Source organism: Oryctolagus cuniculus, chromosome 11 (assembly GCF_964237555.1).
Source record: "Oryctolagus cuniculus chromosome 11, mOryCun1.1, whole genome shotgun sequence".
NCBI lineage: Eukaryota > Metazoa > Chordata > Mammalia > Lagomorpha > Leporidae > Oryctolagus > Oryctolagus cuniculus.
In genome coordinates, this window is record NC_091442.1 from 25,639,356 (window position 1) to 25,665,254 (window position 25,899).

General features: G+C 47.7%; 1 protein-coding gene and 1 pseudogene across 3 annotated transcripts in view; both read right to left on the minus strand.

Moving 5' to 3' along the window:
• The window catches only part of TM9SF4 (transmembrane 9 superfamily member 4), a 53,486-nt gene that overhangs the window by 13,039 nt on the left and 14,548 nt on the right, over window positions 1–25,899 (minus strand). For 2 of the 3 annotated variants that reach the window (XM_008256154.4, XM_070051963.1), the window contains exons 2-12: window positions 21,717–21,830; window positions 20,552–20,651; window positions 10,538–10,706; window positions 10,308–10,437; window positions 9,143–9,266; window positions 7,742–7,860; window positions 7,547–7,658; window positions 6,064–6,134; window positions 2,131–2,263; window positions 1,250–1,331; window positions 1,086–1,161 (exon numbers count right to left, since the gene is read on the minus strand). In XM_008256154.4, the coding sequence (XP_008254376.1) occupies window positions 1,086–1,161; window positions 1,250–1,331; window positions 2,131–2,263; window positions 6,064–6,134; window positions 7,547–7,658; window positions 7,742–7,860; window positions 9,143–9,266; window positions 10,308–10,437; window positions 10,538–10,706; window positions 20,552–20,651; window positions 21,717–21,830 (1,230 nt within the window). The remainder of the gene's footprint in view (window positions 1–1,085; window positions 1,162–1,249; window positions 1,332–2,130; window positions 2,264–6,063; window positions 6,135–7,546; window positions 7,659–7,741; window positions 7,861–9,142; window positions 9,267–10,307; window positions 10,438–10,537; window positions 10,707–20,551; window positions 20,652–21,716; window positions 21,831–25,899) is intronic. The other variant, XM_070051964.1, reaches the window with a different exon arrangement.
• Window positions 24,644–25,264, minus strand: LOC127490961 (non-histone chromosomal protein HMG-14 pseudogene; annotated as a pseudogene).

A 25,899-nucleotide genomic window follows, 5' to 3' on the forward strand; every position in this document is an offset into this window, starting at 1 on the left:
AGGCTGGAGGAGAGAAGGGAAGTTGTACTCTCAAAACTGCTGTGGACTACAGATGTCCATCTGTGGTGGGAGGGTGGGACACCAGGGGAGGGTCAGAGTCTTGCCAGGAGACTGTGGAGGGCCAAGGAAGTTCAAGGGGCAAAGACAACTGAACATGGGCCAGAGCCTTGACCATGAAGACATGAAGGGGATCCGTAGTATATCTGGCAGGAAAACCTTCAACACCTGATGTCTTAAGACATAAGGTATCAGGAGGAGGAGGAGGAGGAGAAAAGGCCTTTTCTCATGTTTCTGGTTTGGGGGCGAATGATGCAAGGGGACATTTTGGGTAACAGACTGGGTTTGGCGGAGGCCCCACTGAGGAAGATCCTGGCTGGTTTCTGGTAGGAGACCTCACCAGGAAAGAACATCACCAGCGGCGGTGAGTGGTGGGCTTTATTCTTCTCTAGGTCCCTTGCTCTCAGCACACGGGGGCCTTCACCATTGCAGCTCCTCTTTAGTGTGTGGGGGGGTTTGCTCCATGCCAGAGGGGTGGCAACAGGAACAGACACTTGAGCTCCCTTTGAGCTCCTGACAGCTGCAAGAATGGTTTCAGACACTGGAACTAGAGGCTGCTTTGAGTTTGGGCACCCAGAAGTGTTCCTGGTCCTCTAAGGGAATGACCCCCAGGCTCCCCCCAGCTTCTAAGGTCTTCTCTGCAAACAAGGCCGCACTCCCCGGCGAAGAGAATGAAAAGGAGTCATCCTCACTGAAGAGCAATGGAGGTACCAAAGTCTGGTGCCCGGGGAGGTGATTCTCTTCACTCTGCCAGGCTGGCTGTTCCCCCAGCAGCTGGGCTCAAATGTCATTCTGATCCCCTATCTCTTCTCTTGCTTGAGCCATCAGACAATGTAGTCTAAAAGTCACCTAAACTCAACCCTCTTGTTTTAGATAGTGCAACTATGGCCCCAAGAGGCTCTGCTCCCCAGTGTTCCTGCTTGGCCTCCAGCCCAACATTCCTCACCAGACCTGGCTATACTTCTGAGGAGCCCAGGAAGAGGATCCTCAGATCCCCAAGAAACTGGCAGGAGGCCAGAGACACTTACACAAAAGGCTCCCTTCTTCCACCGATGGCCTTTGAGCGTGCGGTAGAGACGGCCGGCAGAAAATCCGCCAAACACCCTGTGGGGAAATACAGATCCATACCGGGGGACTGTTAGTGCAGGGAAGAGCTTGTGCCAGCCCCTGGGACCCCTTCTGACACACCTACCCCATGAACATGAAGAGGAAGCAGGCTGTGGTCATGAGAGCTCCCCGGCTGGAGGGTGACAGCATCCCGAGCATGGCCACAACTGTGGAGGGAGGCAGGTGGCAGAGAGTCAGGATGGCTGATCGCTAGGTCCCTGGCTCCCACCCCGGTCATGCTCATAGGCCCCTTTCTCTCTTGGCCCTCTCAACAGTATAGTCCTTTCCCCTCTACAGGAGAAGCCAGGGTCTTAGCTGGGATCCAGGTGGCTGTAGCAGTTGTCGGGCCTTGACTGGCTACATCTCAGCTGTAGCTTCCAGACTAGAAAGTACTAATTACAAATACCAGCTCATTGAATCCGTTTGTCAACTCTGGAAGGTAGACACCCATTCCCCCATTTCTCAGACAAGGAACTGATGCTCACCAAGGTTCAATGGCTTGTTCAAGGTAATAATGCTTGGAGGCATGAGACTGAGATACAAATTAAGGCAGACTGACTTCAGAGTTGTCTGTAAGTACAACAGTGTTTTCCCTTGTTTAAGAAAAAAGATTTGATTCTAGTCCTAATTTTGGTGCTGACTCTGTGTAAGCCACTGAGCCTCTGAATACAGGACAACATCCCAGCGCTGCTGTGCAGGTTCACTGACAGGTGGGCTCCATAAATGGAGCTGGCAGCTAGGAGGACACTCACCGCGCCAAGGGCCTGGGGCGGTGGCAGATACAGGCGGCTGTCTGGCGCAGAGACACTGACATGCCCCCTAGTGCTGAGTGCTAGGCCCCCTTCTCCAGGAGGGAAACCCAATCTTTTCTCCTTATGGCACATGGAAGAGGGAGCCATGCCTCTGACCAAGGCCCAGGCTCATGTGGGGACAGGACCCCACACATAGGCCTCCCGGCTCACTCACAGATGACGATGAGGATCATACAGAAGAGCTGAATGCCTGAGCCCAACAGGGAGCTGAGGATCATGGGGTACTGGGGAGGCCTGAAGACATCACCGTGCACCAACTTCCACCCAGACTCCTCCATGGTGTCTTCCTGCAGCAAAGAGCCAGAGAGTGAGGCTATTTCTTGAGGACAGTGACAAATCCCACAGGGAACTCCCCCAGTCTCCCTGACCAGAGCTGAGAGTCCCACAGGTGTCAACCAGCTCTGCTCTGACACAGAAGTATAAGTGATAAGAAAACCATCATGCTGGGAAAACAGGCTACAAACACGATGCCTGGTACTGGTCTTGTGGCGCAGCAAGTTAAGACGCTGCCTGTGATGCCAGCATTCCATACTGGAGTACCGGTTCAAGTGCCGGCTTATCTGCTTTCAATCCAGCTCCCTGCTAGTGCACCTGGGAAAGCAGTAGCAGATGGCTCAAATGCTTGGGCCTCTGCCACCCACGTGGGAGACACGGATGGAGTTCTAGGCTCCTAGCTTCCACCTGGCACGGCCCCGGCTATTGTGGCCACCTAGGGGAGTGAACCAACAGAAGGAAGATTTCTTTCTCTTTTTGTCTCTCCTTCTCTCTCAGCCTTTCAAATAATAAAATAAATGTTTAAAAAGACAAAGAAAACATGATGCTTATAGCTGCATAAGAGGAAAATAGGGTAATTCCACAAACACAGTATGTGGAAAAACAACAGACACACTAATATGTTAATGGCAAGAGTTCCTGGATAGTGAGATTTCAAAGTATTTTTTTCTGATTATAAAAGAAATAAAAAGTTTAAAAAGGGGTTAGCACTGTGCTATAATAGCCTAAGCCTCCACCTGCAGCCCTGGCATTCCATCTGGGTGCCTGTTCATGTCCTGGCTGCTCCTCTTCTTATCCAGCTCTCTGCTTATGGCCTGGGAAAGCAGTGGAAGATGCTTTCTTCCCAAATGGTTGGGCCCCTACACCCACATGGCAGACCCGGAGGAAGCTCCTGGCTCCAAATCGGTTCAGCTCTGGCCATTGTGACCATTTGGGGAGTGAACCAGGGGACAGAAAACCTTCTTCTCTCCCTCTCTCTCTCTGTAACTCTCTTTCTCAAATAAATAAATAAAATCTTTAAAAAAATTTTTAAAAATTTTGGCATATGGTATGAAATCCAAAAGAACTAAAAGCAATGTTAAGTATAGAAAAAAATTGAAAATACAGAACAGAAAGACATAATAAAAAGACATATGCTTAAATAATGTCTATACATTAACAAAACAGTGATACCAATGGTTCCCTCTATTTCTTTTAGTCTTTTACATATGTACTCATCCATGTATGTAAGGGGGTTTCAATAAGAAGGTTGTGGAAAATAGAACTGAAAGATAACACAGGAGTGGGCACTGAGCCTAGTTAAGCCCTGGGTTTGACGCCACGCTCAGGCTCCCAATTCTAGCTTCTTGTCACTGTAGAACCTGGGAGGCGGCCGACGATATCTCAGGTGATTGGACCCTGCCACTGCTGGGGGGACCTGGATTGTGTTCCTGGCTCCTGTCATCAGCACGGCCCAGTCCTGGCCACTGCAGGAATCTGAGCCATAAAACAGTGGGTAATTCTCTATAGTGTGCATTTTCAATGAACTTTTTTTTTTTTTTCCCCTGACAGGAAGAGTGGACAGCGAGAAAGAGAGCCAGAGAGAAAGGTCTTCCTTTTTTTTCCATTAGTTCACCTCCCAATGGCCACTGCAGCTGGCGCACCGTGCTGATCCGAAGCCAGAAGCCAGGTGCTTCTCCTGGTCTCCCATGCGGGTGCAGGACCCAAGGACTTGGGCCATCCTCCACTGCACTCCCTGGCCATAGCAGAGAGCTAGACAGGAAGAGGAGCAACCGGGATAGAATCCTGTGCCCCGACTGGGACTAGAACCCGGTGTGCCGGCGCCGCAGGTGGAGGATTAGCCTATTGAGCCACGGCACCAGCCCAATGAACTTTTTTTTTTAAATGTATTTGAAAGACAGAGAGAGGGAGAGAGGGAGTGAGTAAGCTTGATCAGAATTAGAGCAGCCAGGATACTGGTGTCATAGGCGGCAACTTAACTCACTGCACCACAATGCAAGCCCCTCTATGAACTTTCTGAAACGCCCTCACTTAGGTATATGTATGCTTTAAATAATCAAATTGGGATCACAATGTTCCTTGTTAGAAGCATTTCCTCGTGTCAATAGATACTCTCTGAAATTAATTTCAAAGTTGTAATAAATACTTCTAGTTGAAGAATTTGTTTTTGATCCTTTCCTTTAGAAAATTCTAGAATTACCATGTCAAAGCAAGTTACCCATTTTACAGAGCCTAACATGAACTAACCATTACTTTCCTGAAAATGATGAACTTAAAACCCTCCAAGATACTCGTCTCATGTTAATCTTGCCAAACAGTTAATACAACCATGTAAACTTCATGTTCCCAAACTGTCTTAGGATTGTCTAGATCTGGGTTTTTGGGGATTATCCCCCAGTTTTTTCATAATGAGTGTTTATTGGCTATATGTAGTTCCTTGCCTGTAAATTTTCTGTTCATCATTTCATTAGAGACTTTAGATGTTTTCTGATTTGTTTAATTGTGACTTTTTAGTTGAGAGGTAGAGAGAGGCATAGCAAGCCACAGAGGCCCCACCTGCTGGTTCACTCCTCAAATGCCTGCAATGGCTAATTTAGGGCTGTGGCTGAGCTGAGGCTGGGAGCCAGGAACTAAATCCAAGTCTCCCAGGTGGGTGACCGGAACCCAGTTACTTCAGTCACCACTGTTGCCTGCCAGAGTTGGCATTAACCAGGACCTGGAGTCAGAAGCTAGAACTGGGATTTGGCCATATTAATAGATTTTTTTGTAAAATTTTTTATTTGAAAGTTGGAGTTACAAAGAGAGAGAGGGAGAAACAGAGGAGGAGAGAGAGAGAGAGAATGTTTCATTTACTGGTTCATTCCCTGGAGGAGGAGGAGGAGGAGGAGCAGGAGGAAGAGGAAGAGGAGGAGGAGGAGGAGGGGGGAGAGAGAGAGAGAGAGAGAGAGAGAGGGAAATGTTTCATTTACTGGTTCATTCCCCAGATCAAACCCAGGAGCTTCATCTGGGTCTCCCACATAGGTGCAGGGGACCAAGCACTTGGACCATTTTCTACTGCTTTTCTCAGGTTGTTATCAGGGAGCTAGATCTGAAAATTGAGCAGTGAGGACACAAACCAGTGCCCATATGGGATGCCAGCATCACAGGCTTTACCTGCTATGCCATAACATTGGCCCCCTGTTTACTGGCATCTAAACTGCTAGGCTAATACCTGTTTTCCCCTTTACGGTAGAGTGACATAGCAAGATCATCCATTTGCTGGCCACTCTCCTGCTTCAAGGCCCTGTAATAGCCAAGCCCTTGTTCTTGGTTTTCTAAAAGATTTTATACAAAGTTTTTCAACTGTACCACATTTTTCAAGTTAATATTCTGGATAACTAAGTACTCCCCCCCCCCCCCCATAATAAATTTTTCAATTCTTTCTCAAAGGGCCAGCATTGTGGCACAGCAGGTCAAGCTGCAGCCTGTGATGCCAGTAACCCATGCTGGAGTACCAGTTCAAGTCCCAGATGCTTCACTTCAGATCCAGCTCCCTGCTAACGAATCTGGAAGGCAGCAGAAGATGGCCCAAGTACTTGGGCTCCTGCTTTTGGCTGGGGCCAGCCCTGGCTGTTATGGCCATCTGAGGAGTGAACCAGTAGACTGAGGACCTCTTTCTCTCTGCAACTGCCTTTCAAATAAATAAATAAGTCTTTTAAAAAATTCTTCTTCAATATTTTTGAGGTTTACCCTATGATCACACACATCCACCCCAATCTGGTGGGGGCCCTCCTGCCCTCTTCAAGTCCATCCCTCCCCAGCCAAGACCTCGTACAATGTCATCCTCCTTGTTATAGTTGGCGATGTCCTTCCGGAGGGTCCGAATGATAATCATGCTGAGGATACCTGAAACAGAGGAGGATGGGGAGGAGGGGTCATCAGCGGTGCTAACAGAGGTTCTGTGCTCTGTGCCTTCCCCCAGTAGGAACTGGCTATGCAGCCACCTCGGATCTTGTCTGGAAAGAGGTGCATAGAGGGTCACTCCCCAGGCAGGAAAATGAAAGGGCAGCTGGGAAAGCGGGGACAGCCACAGGACACTGCTCCCCACTCCTCTATGGCCTGATCCCTTCAGCTTCTCCAGCCCAACCTCTCCCAGGCTCATTCTCTCTCCACCTCTGGTTACCTGCTGCTTTTAGTTATGTGATCACGGCCTCATCTTTTTCTTGCCTCCATGCCTTCACCCAGGCTAATCCCTGTGTCAGTACTTCCTCTGTCCCGTCTCCTACTCATGTCTCAAGACTCACCCTGAATGGCCCAAGTGTTTAGGCCCTGGCTACCCAGGTGGGAGACCTGGATGGAGTTCCAGGCTCCTGGCTTTAGGCTAGCCATTATGGCCATTTGGGGAGTGAACCAGCCAATGGAAGATATCTCTGTTTCTCTCTCTCTCTGTCACTCTGCCTTTCAAATAAAGACATCTTAAAAACAAACAAACAACCAACCCCCTTACCCTGAGTATATTCACCTCTCAGCACCCAAAACAGTTCAGAGACCCTGCCGCACATCCCTACTTTTGCCTGTTTGCCTCTCTAGCAACAGTGCAATGGTTAAGAGAATGGGCTGTATGATCCTGAGCTCACTAATGTTTTCAGGCTTAGCTCATGGGGCCTCAAGGATTGAGGTGTTGGTAAAGTGCTGGGACAGCAGCTGGTCCCAATAGAAGTTTCATATACAGCAGTGCGCACTACCTTTCTTCTCATGTGGTACTGAGCCCATCAGCGCATTCCATCTCTGCCTAGCACCCTCTTGACTGCTAACTTCTTGCCAGGCTTGTCTCACAGCAGGCTGTGAACTCTGCTGCAGCAATTTCTCCTTGGGTCACGGTGGCTCTCCCCCCTCATTCACAGAGGCCTGCCTCTGCCCTTGCTCAGCTGCTGTGGATCTGCTCCACGGCACTGACAATCTGCAGCACCACTATCACTTGCTGCTTCGTCTCTCTCACCCTAGTTTCAGGACTGGGCAGCAAGGGCAGAGGCTATCCCCAGCTTCTGGCACAGTGCCCAGCACGCAATGCGCAACAACAGAGCGGTGCTGACTGAATCAATGGCTGTGTGCACGAACAGATGTCTTCCCCTAGCGACCTCCTCAGGGGAGAGACTGAAGCTTGTTTACCTGCACACAGAAGCCTGGCACATACCCCTGATGTCTGTTTTGACCCACACTTGGCCCTAAGAACACCTTGGAAGCCCCCTGTAATGTATGATGCCTCGGTCCCTCAACCCCCACCCTGTCCTCTACCTTTCAACCCCCAGATCTCTCACCTGACAGGAAGAAGACCACCACAACAGAGTTAATGATAGAAAACCAGTGGATCTGCACGTCACTCATGGTCAGGTAAGTGTCCCAGCGAGAGGCCCATTTGATGTCACTTTCCTGGTAGGTGAGAGGGAGCACTAAAGTCAGGCCTCCTACTGGGGAGTCTCGGCTCAGCCTCCTCCCCTGCCTGCCCTTCTTACCTCCCAGTGTACAGAGTAGGTGAAGTGCAGCTGATTCTCCTTGGTGGGATCGATTTCCTGGGGTGAAGAGTTGGTGCCTTCGGGCAGGGTGCATGAGCTCTTCTCGTCTGCTTTGAGGTCTGTGAGAGACAGAGATTTAGTCTGTTCCTGCGCTCCCAGTGCCACTACCCTAAGGCTGCTCTAGGGTTGCCCCCAAAGCATCCTGCTGCTGAACTCTGCCTCCAGGTCTGTCTGAGTGCAGGTTAGGGGCACAGCAGGCAACAGGGGTTTCCTTAAATATTAGATTCTACAGGGCTGCAGAGAGATATGTGCATGGTGGGCATGGGGGCATGGAAGGCAACTGGGTCTGAGTTCCTCTTGTGATCAATCAACCTCCATCACTCAGTTCAAATATTTTCTCATTCAGCCTGTTCAACACACAAAACCACACCGATGCCTTCTTGTTCTGTTTGTTGAACAGGATGGCTTTACTCATGTTTACTCCCTCCAAAGCCCCAGTACTGCAGTGATCCAATCACTCAGTGCTCTCTCCATTCATTTATTTGCTTGTCCTGCTGTATGTCCATTCATTTATCCCACACACATATAACAAGCACTGTTTGCCAGGCACTGTGCTAGGTGCTGGGAATCATGGTAGCAGGAAAACAAGACACAGACTCTAAGCTGAAAAAGCCAGTGAAGGAGGGACGACCTCCAAATGATCACATACATCAACAGAAAACTACGCTGACACTCACAGAAGGAGATGCAGCACCGTGCTTTTAAAGTATGGAATCTATGTTTTCTATGAGAATTCTGTATATGATTTTGTTTGAAAACTAGGTTCTATAGTTTTTGGTTTTTTTTTTTTTTTAAGACCAGAAAAATCACAAATGGAAAAAGGAAAGACCTGCTGCTGAAATGAAGGGCCCCTGGGTGAGCAGGGCTGGCAGGTGAGGTGAAACAGGGCCAGATGCTGGGAGGCCCATCAGGACTGGGCTGGGCTCTCAAACTCCTGCACCAACATTGGCTCTGGGCAAATTTTAGTCTGCCAATTATTCACACAAAAAGAGAGAAATAAAGATAAAATCTGTTTCTCAACAGCTGTCTGTACTCCTGCCCCTTATTCTTCAAACCAAACGCTGCCCCAGTTTGCTGTTTGGTCTCGGCCAAGTTACTAACCCCTCTGAACCTCTAGGGTTCCTCTCAGTCACTACTACATACCTTCCAGGGCTGGTAAGCTGCTAAGGTGCCCAGCCCACAGCAAGGATGTCGAATCTCCCCTCACCCCACCTTCTCTATGGGGAACACAGCAGCACCACCTGGGCTGGGGCTGCCGGGCCTATCAGCCAGTTCGGGAATGAGAAGGTGAGAAGCCCAGGCCCACCCAGCCCTGCCCTCTGGTCATGCCTCCCCACTCACCCTCCAGCCTGATGCTCTGGGGAATCACCTCGAAGCGGACGACACGGTATGTGTGCTCCTGGTCCTCTTCCATGTCCTCCCGGTGGTAGTAAAGGATGAATGAGAGGTGATTGTGCAGGTAGATCTAAAGTGGAGCAACAGAGACGCCAAGAAGTCATCTGAGCATCACCCAGGGACACCACCCCAGGCAACAGGTCCCAGTCCCCATCCAACATGCCTGGCCAAGCCAACCTTCCCAAAGCACCACTTTGCTATCACTCTCCTACTCAGAAATCTTCAAGGGCTCCCTGGCTTTCAAGATCAGAAAAAACCTAAATCAGATACAAGCCTAATTCTCTTAGCCCGGCTTTCAAGGCCTTGTGTCATTTGACCCTAAAATATTTGGCCGTCACCTTCAACGACAAATTAGTTCACCTGCTCCACCCCCTACTCCTTCCTGCCCCATCAAGTCCCTATGGTGCATCTCTCTCTGTTCTTGGCTTCACTCTGATAATCCACCCCCAACTCCACCTTGAATCCATTTCCAACTCCACTTAGCTCTATCTATCTCACAAGGCCCACCTTCCCATGACAACCTGAACGCACAAAGAGCTCTTTCTGAATTCCACTGGAAGGCAACCGAGACTCAACCCAGGGCCACACACTGCCAGTTCTCTTCCCAATTAGGATGGAAGCTCTCTGAGGACAGGGGCTGTGCCCCAAAAGAAATTTTTTTTTTCTTCATTCCTGTGTTCGGTTTAGAGAATTAGAGAGATAAGAAAAGACAGTCACAGTGACAATCGCCACTAAGAGCCAAGTCAGGGGCCATGCTGTGAAGTACTTGTTATTGGACTTATTCTGCAAATCACCCCAGAGGCGAGTGTGATTATTCTACATGGTTTACTGATGGAAAGACACAGGCCCGAGGTCACTCAGACAACCCTAAGTGGTGGAGGCAGGATTCAAAGCCAGGGAATTTGCAGGGTCTTTGTCATTTTTTAGCCTTCTTTCCCATATGATGATGTTGCAGGTTATTTTTTTTAATAACAATCTTGTAAAAGCACAATCCCTATCTTTTATACGCTGTAAGCCTAGAGTTGAATGGCTTCCCCTTCTTCATGGCCCCAAGTGCTCGTGACTTAAGAGTTGTGGCTCCCTTGCCCTGTGAGTGCGCCAGACACTCTACCTTGTTGACATCCGTGAAGCCGAGCCGGTAGCCATGTTCAAACTGCACATCTTTTTCCTTCTTCTTGTCATCGTTGTCACGGTTGGAGTAGAGCTCCAGCCGGGTGGCCACAGGCAGGTTGTCAGCAATGCTGGAAACCCAAGGCCCTGCTCAGTTCCTCTGGACCACCTCACCCACCAGTGCCCTCCCCTCCTGAACTGGAGGCTGGCAGGGAGCACAGGACAACTTACAGGTGGACGTAGTAGTCCTCAGTGATGCGCTCGGCCACAAGACGGCTCTGCTCCACTGTTAGGGTCACCGGCTTGTTGGACTGGCTGCACAGAACTTCACACTTCTTCTCACTGTTCATGAGAACCTGGAAAGGGGTGTTGACAATCCGGTCCCCTCTCAGCACCTCTCCTGCCGTAAGAGAGACAGATCGAGCTCAGAGCTTCAGCCCTGAGGTTGCTGAGGTCAGCAGAGACAGAGATGTAGGACAGGACAGCAGGGCAAACGGACTTCCAGGAACTTCAGCAGTGCCTCAGGCCAGCAGTCAACACTCTGCCCAGATGTTCACTCATGCCCGGCTTGCCCTCCCCAACCTCCCCCGTCACTCTCCCCTCGTCCTCTGCGCTCCATCACCTCCAACCCCTCCGAGCCCATCAAACATAGCACACTCTCCCCTGCCTCTGGGCCTCACATCACTTCCTTCACCGCAAGTGCCACTTCCCATCCCGCACACCTGGCTTCAAGCTCAGCTTCTACTCGCTCTCCCTGGAAGCCCTTCCCGACCTATGGAGCACAGAACTAGCCACTGCCTACTGATTTCCTTCTGCACAGAGCAACAGCATACAGTGAGAAAGGGTTCTGACACCAGGCCACCTACTATCGCATCCTGCCTCTGCCTCTCATTAACTGAGCAGTAAAATCACTTAACCTCACTGAGCCTTGATTCCTCATCCATAAAATGGGGTGATGACAGTATTCACTTTACAGAGTTACATGAGAAATAAAGGAATTAATCCAAGTGAAATATCAGGCACAGAGTATGCAGGCAACAAATACTACTTTTATCATCAGCATCACCTCTGCACTTTTTCAGGTCAGTGATATTGTTTTATACAATATGTTGACATGTATGCATGCATTTCAAAAATTCTTTTGCATCAAAATAAATTTATCTTTCATTTTTAAAATTTCATCCACTTTTTTATTTGAAAGACAAACAGACCTCTCCCATTCAAATGCCAACAACAGCTGGGGTTGGACAAGGCCAAAGTCAGGAGCCAGGAACTCAATCTGGTCTCCTACATGGGTAGCAGGGATCCAACTACTCGAGCAATTACCTGCTGCCTCACAGGATACATATTAACAGGAACAGAGATCAGGAATGGAGCCAGAACTCAACCCCGGGCACTCTAATGTGGAGTGTGAGTAGCCCAAGTGGTATCTTAACTGCAATGCCAAATGCCCAATGCTAAGTTTATCTTTTAATTCTATTTTCCTCAAATTTTTTGAAGTACCCTCATCTATTTTGGCTTTCCATCTGACCATGGAAGTTTTAGCCAGAGCCATTAGGCAAGAAAAAGACATCAAAGGGATACAAATTGGGAAGGAGGAAGTCAAACTATCCCTATTTGCAGATGACATGATTCTATATATAGGGGATCCAAAAGACTCCACTAAGAGACTACTGGAACTCATAGAAGAGTTTGGAAAAGTAGCAGGATATAAAGTCAATATACAAAAATCAAAAGCCTTTGTATACACAGACAATGCCACAGCTGAGAAAGAACTTCTAAGATACCTTGAAATAAACTTAACCAAGGAAGTCAAAGATCTCTACAATGAGAATTACAAAACATTAAAGAAAGAAACAGAAGAAAAATACAAAAAAATGAAAAAAATCTTCCATATTCATGGATTGGAAGAATAATATCAAAATATCCATTCTTCTGAATGGAATCACAGATTCAACGTGATACCAATCAAAATACCAAAGACATTCTTCTCAGATCTAGAAAAAATGATGCTGAAATTCATATGGAGCCACATGAGACCCCAAATAGCTAAGGCAATCTTATAAACAAAAACAAAGCTGGAGGCATCACAATACCAGACTTCAAGACATACCACAAGGCAGTAATAATCAAAACAGCCTGGTACTGGTACAAAAACAGATGGACAGGCCAATGGAACAGAACAGAAACACCAGAAATCAATCCAAACATCTACAACCAATTTATATTTGACCAAGGAGCTAAAACCAATTCCTGGAGCAAGGATAGTCTCTTCAACAAACAGTGCTGGGAAAACTGGATTTCCACATGCAGAAGTATGAAGCAAGACCCCTACCTTACACCTTACACAAAAATCCACTCAACATGGATTAAAGATCTAAATCTACGACCCAACATCATCGAATTATTAGAGAACATCAGAGAAATCCAACAAGACATTAGCACAAGCAAAGAGTTCTTAGAAAAGACCCCAGAGGCGCCGGATTCTGTCCCGGCTGCCCCTCTTCCAGGCCAGCTCCCTGATGTGGCCAGGGAGTGCAGTGGAGGATGGCCCAAGTGCTTGGGCCCTGCACCCCATGGGAGACCAGGAGAAGCACCTGGCTCCTGCCTTTGGATCAGTGCAGCGCGCCGGCCGCAGCGCACCAGCCGTGGTGGCCGTTGGAGGGTGAACCAACGGCAAAAGGAAGACCTTTCTTTCTGTCTCTCTCACTGTCCACTCTGCCTGTCAAAAAAAAAAAAAAAAAAAAAAAGAACCCAGAGGCACAGGCAGTCAGAGCCAAAATTAACAAATGGGAATACTTCAAATCGAGAAGTTTCTGTACAGCAAAAGAAACACTCAGCAAAGTGAAGAGGCAACCGACAGAATGGGAGAAATTATTTGCAAACTATGCAATTGATAAAGGATTAACCAGAATCTACAAAGAGATCAAGAAACTCCACAGCAACAAAACAAACAACCCAGTTAAGAGATGGGCAAAGGATTTAAACAGGCATTTTTCAAAAGAGGAAATCCAAATGGCTAACAGACACATGAAAAAATGTTTAAGATCACTAGCTGTCAGGGAAATGCAAATCAAAATCACAATGAACTTTTACCTCATCCCAGTTAGAATGGCTTTCATATAGAAATCAACAAACAACAAATGCTGGCAAGGATGTGGGTGTGGGGAAATTAGGCACAGGAGGCAATTCAAAGATGGCGCCTGCAGGGAAATTAGGCACACGTGGCAATTCAAAGATGGCACCCAAAGGAAGTAAGGTGGGCGGTACCAAAAGCCATTTACCATCAAAGCTGACTGGCCACGCAGCATCAGGGGAGGTGACAACTGATGATGAGTGTACAAACATTTGGCTGGTCCTGTAAAAAGTCACCCTGTAAAATGACCTTTTAAGTAACTGGTTGGTCCTTATGCCCTGCCCCAGTAATCCTGCGGTCTTGTGCTTTAAAAGGCTCTGCTACATGTGCAATAAACCAAGTTTTTGCTTGCTTGACATGACTCCCTGCTGCGTCTGACTGTCTCTGGTATCGGGAGGCTGGGGAACGGGCGAGTGGCACACTTGCCTTTCTTCGGACCCAGTCCATCCTCGTTCGGGTGGACTAAGACCCAGCCATGTGGGGAGAAAGGTACCCTAATACACTGTTGGTGGGAATGTAAACTGGTAAAGCCACTATGGAAGACAGTTTAGATATCTCAAAAATCTGAATATAGACCTACCATAAGACCCAGCCATCCCACTCCTGGGAATTTACCCAAGAGCAACTGAATCAGTAAACCAAACAGCTATTTGCACCTCCATGTTTATTGCAGCTCAATTCACAATAGCTAAGACATGGAATCAACCTAAATGCTCATCAACCAAAGACTGGATAGAGAAATTATGAGATATGTATTATGGAATACTACACAGCAGTAAAAAAAAAAAAAAAAAAAAAAAAGGAAATCATTTGCAACAAAACAGATGCATCTGGAAAACATCATACTTAGTGAAATAAGCCAGTCCTAAAGGGAAAAGTACCCTATGTTCTCCCTGATCTGAGAACTAATAGAGCACCTAAAACGAAATCTGTATTAGTGAAATTGACACTTCGACAAGGGATGACTTGAGCTGCCCTTGTCTTGACTATCAAGGAACGGTTTCGTTTTCTTTTTTTTTTTCATCTTTTTTTCCTTCCATACTATTTGTTGAACTCTTTACTTAACATAGAGTTAATCATATCTGTATAAAGTCAATTGAAAATAGATCTCATTAAAAAATAATAATGGGAATAAGAGAGGGAGGAGGAAGTTTGTAACTGTAAAGCTGTATTGTTCTGCATACATTCCTATAGACTTACTTCTAAGGGTACAATTTAAAAACTTGTCATGGGACTCCAAATCCCATTAAACTTGGTGATAAAAATGCCATCTTAATTGTTAAAGTGACCATATTAAGTGTTAAAGTGAATATATAGGTAGGATTAGGCATTAAAGAGATCATATAAATAGTATCAAGTACTGTAATAATAATAAATAGAATTCAAAAGGAGAGAATACCTACACAGCAGACTCATAGAATGACAATCGCTTTAAGTAACACTCTGAGCCGGCACCGAGGCTCAACAGGCTAATCCTCCGCCTTGCGGCGCCGGCACACCTTGCGGCGGGTTAAAGCCCTAGGCACCCCCTAGTCCCGGTCGGGGTGCCGGATTCTGTCCCGGTTGCCCCTCTTCCAGGCCAGCTCTCTGCTGTGGCCAGGGAATGCAGTGGAGGACAGCCCAAGTGCTTGGGCCCTGCACCCCATGGGAGACCAGGAGAAGCACCTGGCTCCTGCTTTCGGATCAGTGCAGTGTGCCGGCCGCGGAGGCCATTGGAGAGTGAACCAACGGCAAAGGAAGACCTTTCTCTCTGTCTCTCTCACTGTCCACTCTGCCTGTCAAAAAAAAAAAAAAAAAAGTAACACTCTGACCTCAGAATCAGCCCTTAAGGCTTCCTGGTCTGGCTGAAAAACCCATGAGAGCGTTTCAGGCATGGAAAACCAAGACATTGTGGCAAAAAATGTTCTACATGAAGGATCTCTGTGAGAGACATCCCAGTGCAAAGAAGTGGCCTCTAAAGAATAACTTTTATCTAAAGGGAAGAGAGAACTTCCACTTTGCTTATGGCCTTGTCCAAATACTGACAGAGATTATGGACTTAAAAGGCTCATTTCAAGAGCCTCAAGTGGTCACTGATGTCATACATAAGAGTATTACTTGATAAGTTAACAAGAGTCACTGTATACTAACTCCTCATGCAGGACCTCTGTCCTCAATGAGTTGTACTGAGAGTTAACTGCAAAACTAGTTCTCAGTTTTGTGTGTGTGCAAATTATTGAAGCCTTTACTTAGTATAGAGTTGGTTTTCTGTGTCCAAAGTTAATTGAAAGTGAATCTTAATGGAGAATGGGACTGGCAAAGGGAGAGGGAGGAGGAGGAGGGGTGGGAGTGTAGGTGGGAGGGCTAATATGGTGGGAAGAATAACTATATTCCTAAAGTTGTACTTATTTTTTTTTTTTTATTTTTTTTTGACAGGCAGAGTGGACAGTGAGAGAGAGACAGAGAGAAAGGTCTTCCTTTGCCGTTGGTTCACCCTCCAATGGCCGCCGCGGCCAGCGCGCTGCGGCCGGCACACCGCGCTGATCCGATGGCAGGAGCCAGGAGCCAGGTGCTTTTCCTGGTCTCCCATGGGGTGCAGGGCCCAAGCACCTGGGCCATCCTCCACTGCACTCCCTGGCCACAGCAGAGGGCTGGCCTGGAAGAGGGGCAACCGGGACAGAATCCGGCGCCCCGACCGGGACTAGAACCCGGTGTGCCGGCGCCGCTAGGCGGAGGATTAGCCTAGTGAGCCGCGGCGCCGGCCCTAAAGTTGTACTTATGAACATCCGTCCGTTCATAAACAAGCACTAGGTACTGCCTACACACCAGGCCCTGAGGATACAACGCTGAACAGGCACACTCATAGAGCATATGGTCTAGTGGTAAGGCAGATTTTGATTAAATAATCAGTACAAAGAGAGTATGTTGTATAACATGCTGTAGACATGGGGGAGTAAGTCTAGGAAGGTGTTCCTGAGGAAGTGGTGCTTGAAGTGAACTCCAAAGGAGGAGAGAAGTTAACCAAAGAGATAAGGGAAGAATATTCTAGACAAAAGCAAAGTATAGTCAATGTGCCACATAACATTTCAGTCAACAATGAACTGCTTATATTATGATGCTCCCATTAGATTATACTGCCTCATGATGTCACAGGCGTCTTGGTGTGTGTATGGGCACCCAATGATGTCCACATAACACATTTTTTTTTTTTAAAGATTTATTTATGGGGCCGGCGCTGTGGCGCAGCGGGTTAAAGCCCTGGCCTGAAGCACCGGCATCCCACATGGGTGCTGGTTCTGGTCCTGGCTGCTCCTCTTCCCATCCAGCTCTCTGCTATGGTCTGGGAAAGCAGTAGAAGATGTAGCATCCATCTGCGGAGTGAACCAGCAGATAGAAGACCTCTCTCTGTCTCTACCTCTCTCTGTAACTCTGTCTTTCAAAATAAATAAAATAAATCTTTAAAAAATGATTTATTTACTTGTAAGGTAGAATTACAGAGAGACAGAGAGAGATATTTTCCATCTGCTGGTTCACTCCCCAAATGGCCACTAGGCCAATCTGAAGCCAGGAGCTTTTTCTGGGTCCCCAATGTTGGTACAGGGGCCCAAGGACTTGGACCATCTTCTACTGCTTTCCCTGGTGCATTAGCAGCGAGTTGGATCATAAGTGGAACAGCTGGGACTCAGACTGGCACCCATATGGGATGCCAGTGCCACAGACAGCAACTTAATCCACTACGCCACAGCGCCAGCTCCCACGTGCTACATTTCTCAGAATGTATTCCATCATTAAGTGACACATGACAGGACCCTAGGGGCTGGGGGAACTGTCATGAACTTGAGAGACCTGTGTGGCTGCAGTGCAGAAAGCCTGGAGAAGAGTGACTGGGGTAAACTGGAGAGATGGGCCAGAGCTGGACCTCAGGGGGTATGTGGGCCACACACAGTATGACCTTTATCTTTAAAGACAGAACCCAATAAGGAGTTTCTAACATAGATGGGAGATGTTATCTGATTCTAGTTAGAGAAAAACATCACTCTGGCTGTTTTGGTAGAAAACAGAGGCTGCAGGTAACTGGCTGGAGGGATGCAAATGGGTGGTGTGGTGACTGGAACCAAGGGTTTGGGCAGGTGAACAGCACCCTGAACTAGGAGCTACTGACAAGGTGAAATCTAGGGGAGCTGGTTTTCACTGGATACTAGTGATACATGAGGAGTAGTGCATGTTAGGAAAATTATGAGGTTTCTAGAATCAGGTTCTAGGTGGAAAAACAACTAGAAGAAAAAATTTAGATAGAAGCCCATTTTCAGTTTGGGTCTGTTAAGTAAGCTGTTAGAGATGCCAGCATCCCATATGAGCACAGGGTCGGCTAGAGTCCTAGTTGCTCCACTTCTGATAGAGCTACCTGCTTATGCACCTGGGAAAGCAGCAGCCAAGTACCAGGGTCTCTGCCACCCATGTGGAAGAGCCAGATGGAGTTCCAGGCTCCTGGCTTCAGCCTGGCCCAGCCCTGGCTCTTGCCATCTGAGGAGTAAACTAGTAGAGTGAAGCTCTCTCTCCCTCTCAATCTCTAACTCTGCCTTTCAAATAAATAAAATAATATATCTTAAAAAAAAAAAACTCAAAAAATAAAAATAAATCTTTAATAAGAAAAAAAGAATTAAGGTTGAGAGGAGAGGTGAGGACAGAGATGTTGGCTTATAAATGGCAAGTGGTAAGGGCAAGCTACACTACTCCAGAGTTGCGCCCTGCCAAGTGATGCCTCAGGTGTACGAGAGGCCACCAGGAAGGAGAAGGTGAAGTGGGGCCTGCATGAAGTCCTCTCCCCACTCTACCTCATTTTGGAAGCCCGGAAATGCATGCAAGCTTGCAAAATCCATGGCTGCATTGATGAGTAGACAGTAAGGCCATCAACAGGACATCTGTATGGCTCACTGTGAATCAGTGCTTTAATGATTAGAAGCCAAGGAGCAGAGAGGGTCAGTGACTTGCCCCCAATCATGAAGACACTGTTGTAGTGCTAATCTCTGGGGTTCATTTATCTCCACCACATCCTACTGCCCACTTCCTTCCAGATGAACAAGGACCTTGCCTGAGGACAGAAAGAACTACAGGGACAGAGGAACAGGCTGCAGACCAAGTAAGGTGCAATCACTTCTGGATACTGAGAAGCTAAAATTAAACCAGGAAAGAGGGCACATACATTCTGGTCTGGAGTAGCTCATTGTTAATGTGGAATTATTCCTTTTCACAAGAAGCTGTAAGCTATGAAGGTGAACCCTCTAAGACATCTGCCACAGCTGCTCCAACATATACACCATGACAGGAATTGCCACTGATGGGACGGTGATGTGCACACAGCCCAGATGAGCCTTTCTGCAGATGTTAGCCTGGGACAACAGAAAGAACTCTGGTTTTAGAATCAAAGAACCTGGGTAAAACCCTCACTTTCTCCACCTACTGGTCACGTGCCCCTGATCAGGTCTTTGAAATCTTTGAAGCTGCTGCTCTTCAGCTCTGAAACGAGGGCAATCACTAGGCTTGCAGAGTTGCTATAAACATCGAGGAAGAGAGTGACAGATGTAGTGTGAAGGATACAGACCCTGCAGCCAAAGTTCCTGGGGTACTGGCACCTGCTCAGTGACGGACTCAGGCAAGCAACTTCACCTCCTTGTGGTTCACTTGCTTATCTATAATGAGACTCTGCTCACAGGGTTGAAGCACAACCCTCTACATGTTGACAGCAATGGTAAGGGTGATGATGAAGACAAAAGGCTTGCAACCCAGAAGGCCTCTAGTCTGGGTGTCTCTGCTTCCCTCAGGTGGTACGCTATTCTTTACTGGATGCTTACTAAGTGCCAGGTGCTGGCCAGGAGCTGAGAAGAGGAAGGGATGTCACACATGTTCCTGCCAGCCCAAGGGCCCCCAGGCCATGAAGGGAGGCACTTCACAAAGACAGAAGGGGAAAACAGGGCAGGGTAACTTCTGTACACAGAAGTCTGTTTCCATGAGGCAGGAATACAGAGGTAAAGGGAGGTTAAGGTCATCCAGTAGCACACTGAGGTGTGCCTAACAGCAGAGCCTGGGGCTGCAAAGAACCCACACCAGGTCCCACAGGAAGAGCGGAGCAGCTGGCGAGGGGCCTGGTGTTAGGGTCCTGGGACCAAGTGGTCAGGCACCCAGGCAGAGACAAGGTGGCTGGAGCTCGGCATGGGGTGGAAAGAAGGATAATGGTAGGCAGGAGGAGGAGCCCGGACTATCAGTATGAGCCAGCCCAGGCTCTAAGGCCAATGTATATTCAAAACCACAGGACAAGACTCAGACCTGCCTGCTTCTGGTTAAACTAGCTCCAAGGACTGCCTCCATCTGGTCCAGTACCCCTAGTATCTGGCAGTAGATAGAACTGTTGGTTAAGAATTCCAGAAACATGTTAGCCTTCTCTGACACAGAAGAGCCACTTCTCTTCTCCAGGTATGAGAGAGGAGGAATCGTTTCTTGAGGTCAGGGAGGGTTTCTTCCCATGCTTCTATCTTCATGACTTAATAGAGAGAAGCAGAGCAGAAGCATCAATAACTGTGCTCCGAACAGATGCCTTCAGATGCCTTTCTGTCTGGAACTCTGCCAAGTGCAGAATCTAAATTAAAATGGCTCCTATTTACGGAACACTTGTGCCAGACACTGCGCTGGGTGCTTCTCACATCATCTGAGGCAAACCTTGCACAGCTTAACCAGTACAGTGCTGTCTCTGCTTGCTTTGAAGCAGAAGCGATCACTTGTTCTTACAATGAAAAGCAGGGCAGGTTAACAAAAGCCTCAAGAGAGAAGAGGGTATCTAGAAATCAAGGAGGAGCAGGCCAGAGTAGAAGCCATGTGTTCCTTCAAAGCCCAGCACAGCCATTAACTAACAGTACAACTATGGGCAAGTCATTTCACCTGCAAGATGGGAATCAACACAGTAATGACCTCTCCAGGGTGACCTTGAGGTTAAGTAAGTTAGCAGGCATGTAACTACAGGGAATCATGTGTACAGCACATAGTAGGTGCTAGATAAGGGTTAACTGCTATCATGATGAAAACCACGCTGGGTCCCCTTTTGAGGCAGGCTGAAGCAGTCTGAGAGAGGGACTTACCCAGATTCTCTGCCTTGTAGGTTATTTTGCTGGGCTGGCAGAAGGGCAATGAGTAGTATTCATAAGGGAGTTGGGTTCGAGAGCTGGTAAGCTTCACAGCCTGGTGGAAAGAGAGTCGGTTATTCCTCAGCCCAGCACACAGCAAGGGGACTAATCCAATAATGCTCCCTGTTGCCCCATAGTTTTAGCATACTTGGCAATACTACCCAACAGGCAAACTAATTGTGGCAGATAAAACTGTAGCACACCACTTGAGTGTACTGCTGACAGTTCTGAGTTACTTCGCATTTCCTTAGTTTTAGAACGTGCTGCAGATTTAAAAGCACACCGAATTCGACATATGTTGCCACAAGTGGTTCTGAGGGCGCCTGGGCAGAGGCAATGGAAGGAAAGGCACCGCAGCGGGAAAGAGATGGGGCTCTGCCCTAACCCGACGTCTTCCTCAAGGTGGGACCTTGGGCAACTCGGTTCACTTCCCTGGGCCTCAGTTCCCTTATCCATTAAATTCACAAGAAGCCCTCATTAAAACACAGATACAGATTTTGTCTTAGAGGATTCTTGGGGGCATCATGAGCCAAGCCATGCATAATGCCTGGCACACAAATAACTCCAGTAAATGCTATTTTAATTATGGTTCCTGCAGCTCGCATGTCTGACTGCCAAGGAAGAGAGATGCTTACAACACAAACAATATGAGCAGATGCTATGAGTTATGCATAGAATGCTGGTAACAGAGAGGAGAATGGAGTACATGAAAGAGGGAGGCAAATGGAGCGAGACAGAGACACAAAAAGAGATGGACGCGCACACACACACACCCCCACTCACCCACCCCGGAACAGCAGACAGCAAAAGTGAGAGAAGATGGAGATGTACATGCACACATATACAGAAAGGACCAGAACGGGGAGCAAGGACACATCCCCACAGGAGAGGTGCAGACAGCTAGCAGCACAGATAGATGAAGAAGCAGAGGCCAAGTTCCTGGAACTCTGGGTTTCCCAAGAGTGCTATACTTCAGCCTGTAACACGTGCAATGAACCCTCCTTGTCCCAGGGTAACTGGCACAACTGCTTCCTGCAACCACAGGATGGAATAAACAGTTCACCATGGTCCTCCAGCCAGGCTGCCTAACAGAGACTCCAACTGCCTAGGGCACACTTACCTTGATTTCTACAGGATCATTCTGATGGAAGTTGATTGGTGCAACCCCAGGAACATAGAAGGCGCTTGTTTCACACATGAGCGAGAGAAGCAGCAAGGACCACGGCAACCAATCCTGCTCAGGAGAAGAGAGCCACAATTGGAACCGGGGAGAAGAAATGAACATCCTGTAGGGGGTAGAGCAAGTCACACCACCTGCTGTTTCAACAGACCTAGTGTCACTCCCAGCTAAGCCTGAGCTACCTTTAAATGCTGCCTCCCCAGTGTCCTCAAGAGTTCTACAAGGCAACAATTCTGCACTTTCAGAAATGAGTCACAAAATGGGTCAAGTAATTAACATCTGGGCAACAAGGAAGGCTGCCACACAGCAGCCACATCCCCTCCCTTCTGGATCACTGTTCTTTTAACCACTTCACAGCGTATCGCTAGGAGGAAATAAAGCTCCACAGTAATGCATTAACGCCCATTTCTCTTTATAGCAACACGCTCATGGTCAGGAAGCTCCTGTGTCACCAATATTTTTTCCTATGAGCCTTCTCCAAACTGATACTGGCTTTGGAACGGCCATTTGGCCTAGCGGCTAAGAGGGCTGTCTCCCACAGTGGAGTGCCTGGCTCCAGTTCCTGGCTCTGGCTCCTGACTCCAGCTTCCTGCTAACGCAGATGCTGGGAGGCAACTCAAATCATTAGGTTCCTGTCACCCTTGTGGGAGAGGAGATCAGAACTGAGTTCGTGCTCCTGGCCCCAGCCCAAGTTGTTGCAGGCATTTGAGGAGTGAACTGGCAGATGGGAACTCTCCATCTCTCAAAAAAAAAAAAAAAAAAAAAAAGGAGAGAGAGAGAGAAAGAAAGAAAGAAAGAAAGAAAAAAGGAAGGGAGGAAGGACAGAAGGAAGGGAGAGAGAGAGAGAAAGAAAGAAAAAGAAAAGGAAGGAAGGGAGAGAAAGAGGAAGGAAGGAAGGAAGGAAGGAAGGAAGGAAGGAAGGAAGGAAGGAGACAAGATTAGAAGGTAGAAAATTGCCTCACGGGGAAGGATTCCTTACAGGAAGACATTTTTTCCCTTTAGTCTTTTACACTTAATCTTTTTATTTTTAAGTGAATCTGGATTTGCAAAAGACTTGCAAAGATACAACCAAGATCCTATATACCTTTCACCCAGTTTCTCCTAATGTTAACATGTTACATAGCCATGGACAAGTAAGGCTTTTTAAAAAACACCAGCTTGGGTCTGGCGCTGTGGTGCAACGGGTTAAAGCCTTGGCCTGCAGCATTGGCTTCTCATATGGGTGCCGGTTTGAGTCCTGGCTGCTCCACTTCCCATCCAGCTCCCTGCTGATGCATCTGGGAAAGCAGTAGAAGACGACCCAAGTGCTTAGGCCCCTACACCCACATGGGAGACCAGGAAAAAGCTCCTGGTTCCTGGCTTCGCATCAGCTCAGCTCCAGCTATTTTAGTCATTTGAGGAGTGAACAGGTAGATGGAAGACATTTCTCTCTACCCGCCTCTCTCTGTAACCTTTTCAAATAAATAAAATATTAAAAAAAAAAACAGCTCAAAATTTTTTGAAACAATGAAGTGTACATAGTCAATAGTTCAAACACTGCAAATGAGAAACAGTTCTGCCCCCTCCAGCTCTCCAGGGCTTCTGACCACTTCCTTGGAAAGCCCTCCTCAGACGTTCCTGCACGCCCGAGGGAAGGCTCTACACTATGGGACGCCCTTCCACACACGACCACCAAGGAGCTTTTCCTCCTTTCGTTTGGACAGCAATGGAAAGCCTGACTGTGCTCAGTGACAGCATCTGATTTCCTCTCCGTTAGAGAACCTCCTCACTTGACCAGTCATCTGAAGAGTCGGGACCTGCTTCTGGGAACCCTCTGCTAACACTCCTCTGTCAACTGCTAGACTGCGAGGGCTTCACGCGAGAACAACAAACCCTGCCCTCTTTCCTCTAATTCTCCTCCATTCCAATGTTCTAGATACTCCAAATAAGAGACAAATCCTGCATTGTTGGTATGATAATTCCAAAAGTCTAGGGGGGAAATATCAACCCTGACGTTTTGAAAAATAATCTAGAAAACAAGATAATCCTTGAGGCCAGTACTGTGGTGTAGTGGGTAAAGCTGCTACCTGCGATGCCAGCAACCATATTAGTACAAGTTTGAGTCCCAGCTGCTCCACTTCTGAGCCAGCTCCCTGCTAATGGCCTGGGAAAAGCTGGGGAAGATGGCCCAAGTGCATGGGACCCTGCCATGGCGCCGGCTATGAATCACTTCTTTTTTTTTTTTTTTTGTCCATAATTGAGATTTTATTGGTGTTGAGAATCAGCACATACATTTTAATTTGTACACAATTCTTAACATACGTACCAAAAATCTAAAAAGCCATGAATTGTCATTCTTTTTTTAAAAGTTATTCCAGTGACTTTCCAGCTTCAAATCTGGAGGCAACTCTTCCTTAAGAGGTTATCAAGTACAAGTATCTTCAAATGTTGCTGTTACATAAATCCCACCCATTCACAATATAATAGCATATACACGACACTCAAATTTTCAATCTTTCACGGCACATTAACAAAATCATTAGGAAAACTGGACTACTACAACCAAAGATGTTACAGAGTGCACATGGTTCTGACAGAACTAGGAGTGGTTTTCTGTAGGAAACAATTCTACAAAACATGGGAGAAGTAACTGAAAATATTCAAGACAGATTAAATGCACAATTGAGACTCCAAATTGCCATTTAGTATGCGCTGTACTGTAGGATATAAAAACCACCCCCACCTATGGAATGTTAAGCTGACATCCAAGACAGTCAAAGCCTCCCAGAATTCAACATGCCACTATTTTCTGGTTGTACCAAAAAATAAACAACCAGCAAATGATTTCACCTCTTAAAAAAAAATCATTTACACTTAAAAAATGGCATGAGGTGGGCTTCCCTCCTTCTTAAAAATGTTTCTAGAGCTACTAAAAAACTTGCATTTACAAAATAGTTGATAAAAATATTCCTCTGGATTGTACAAGAAGGGAGACAGGGACCACTGATATGTGTCACGGTATTAATCGGACTTGGCTTCTTTCTCTTCTGCTTCATCAGAGGCTGGACTCTCCTCGTTTTTCGTCTGTCCGTTTTCTGCAGGCAGGTCTTCTTTAGCTTCTTGGTTAGCCACCTCGGCCTGTTTTCCCTTTGCTCCTCTCTTCCCCTTTGCTTGCACTTTCTTGTCTGATGACTTATCCTTCCCGGCGGCCTTCTTGGGCTTCGCTTCCACCTTCGCGGGGGCCGGCTTCACTGACAAGCGCGCCGACCTCCTCTTGGGCTCCTCCTTGGCCGCCCCCTCGTCAGAGCTGACCTTCCTCTTGGGCATCCTGGCGGCGCGGAGGGCGCATGCCGGGTGCCTGCGTGCCGCGGCGCGCTGAGAGCCTTCGCGGAGCGCTGAGAGCCTTCGCGGAGCTGGGCTGCCTGGCCACTCCATGAATCACTTCTGAGAGGCAGGTTGGTCTGTGTATTAAAAAGCCTCCCAGCCAGCGCCGCGGCTCACTAGGCTAATCCTCCGCCTTGTGGCGCCGGCACACCGGGTTCTAGTCTCGGTTGGGGTGCCGGATTCTGTCCCGGTTGCCCCTCTTCCAGGCCAGCTCTCTGCTGTGGCCAGGGAGTGCAGTGGAGGATGGCCCAAGTGCTTGGGCCCTGCACCCCATGGGAGACCAGGATAGTACCTGGCTCCTGTCATCGGATCAGTGCAGTGCACCGGCCGCGGCGGCCATTGGAGGGTGAACCAACGGCAAAAGGAAGACCTTTCTCTCTGTCTCTCTCTCTCACTGTCCACTCTGCCTGTCAAAAAAAAAAAAAAAAAAAAAAAAAAAAAAAAGGGCCTCCCAAGGGTGAGTGTTTGGCTGAGTGGTTCAGATGCTGATGGATATCAAAGTACCTGGGTTTAAGTACCAGCTCTGCTCCCAATTCCAGCTTCCTGCTAATGTACAGCCTGGGAGGCAGCCAGTGATAGTTCAAGTAATTGGGTCCCTGCCACCTACATGGGTGATCTGGATTGAGTTCCTGCCTCTGGCATAGCCCCAGTCCTGACCACTGTGGGTAAGGGAAGTGAACCAGTGGTTGAGAGCTCTCCTCTCTCAGACAAATAAATTAAAATTTTAAAAAAATATTTAATTTATTTGAAGGGCAGAGTT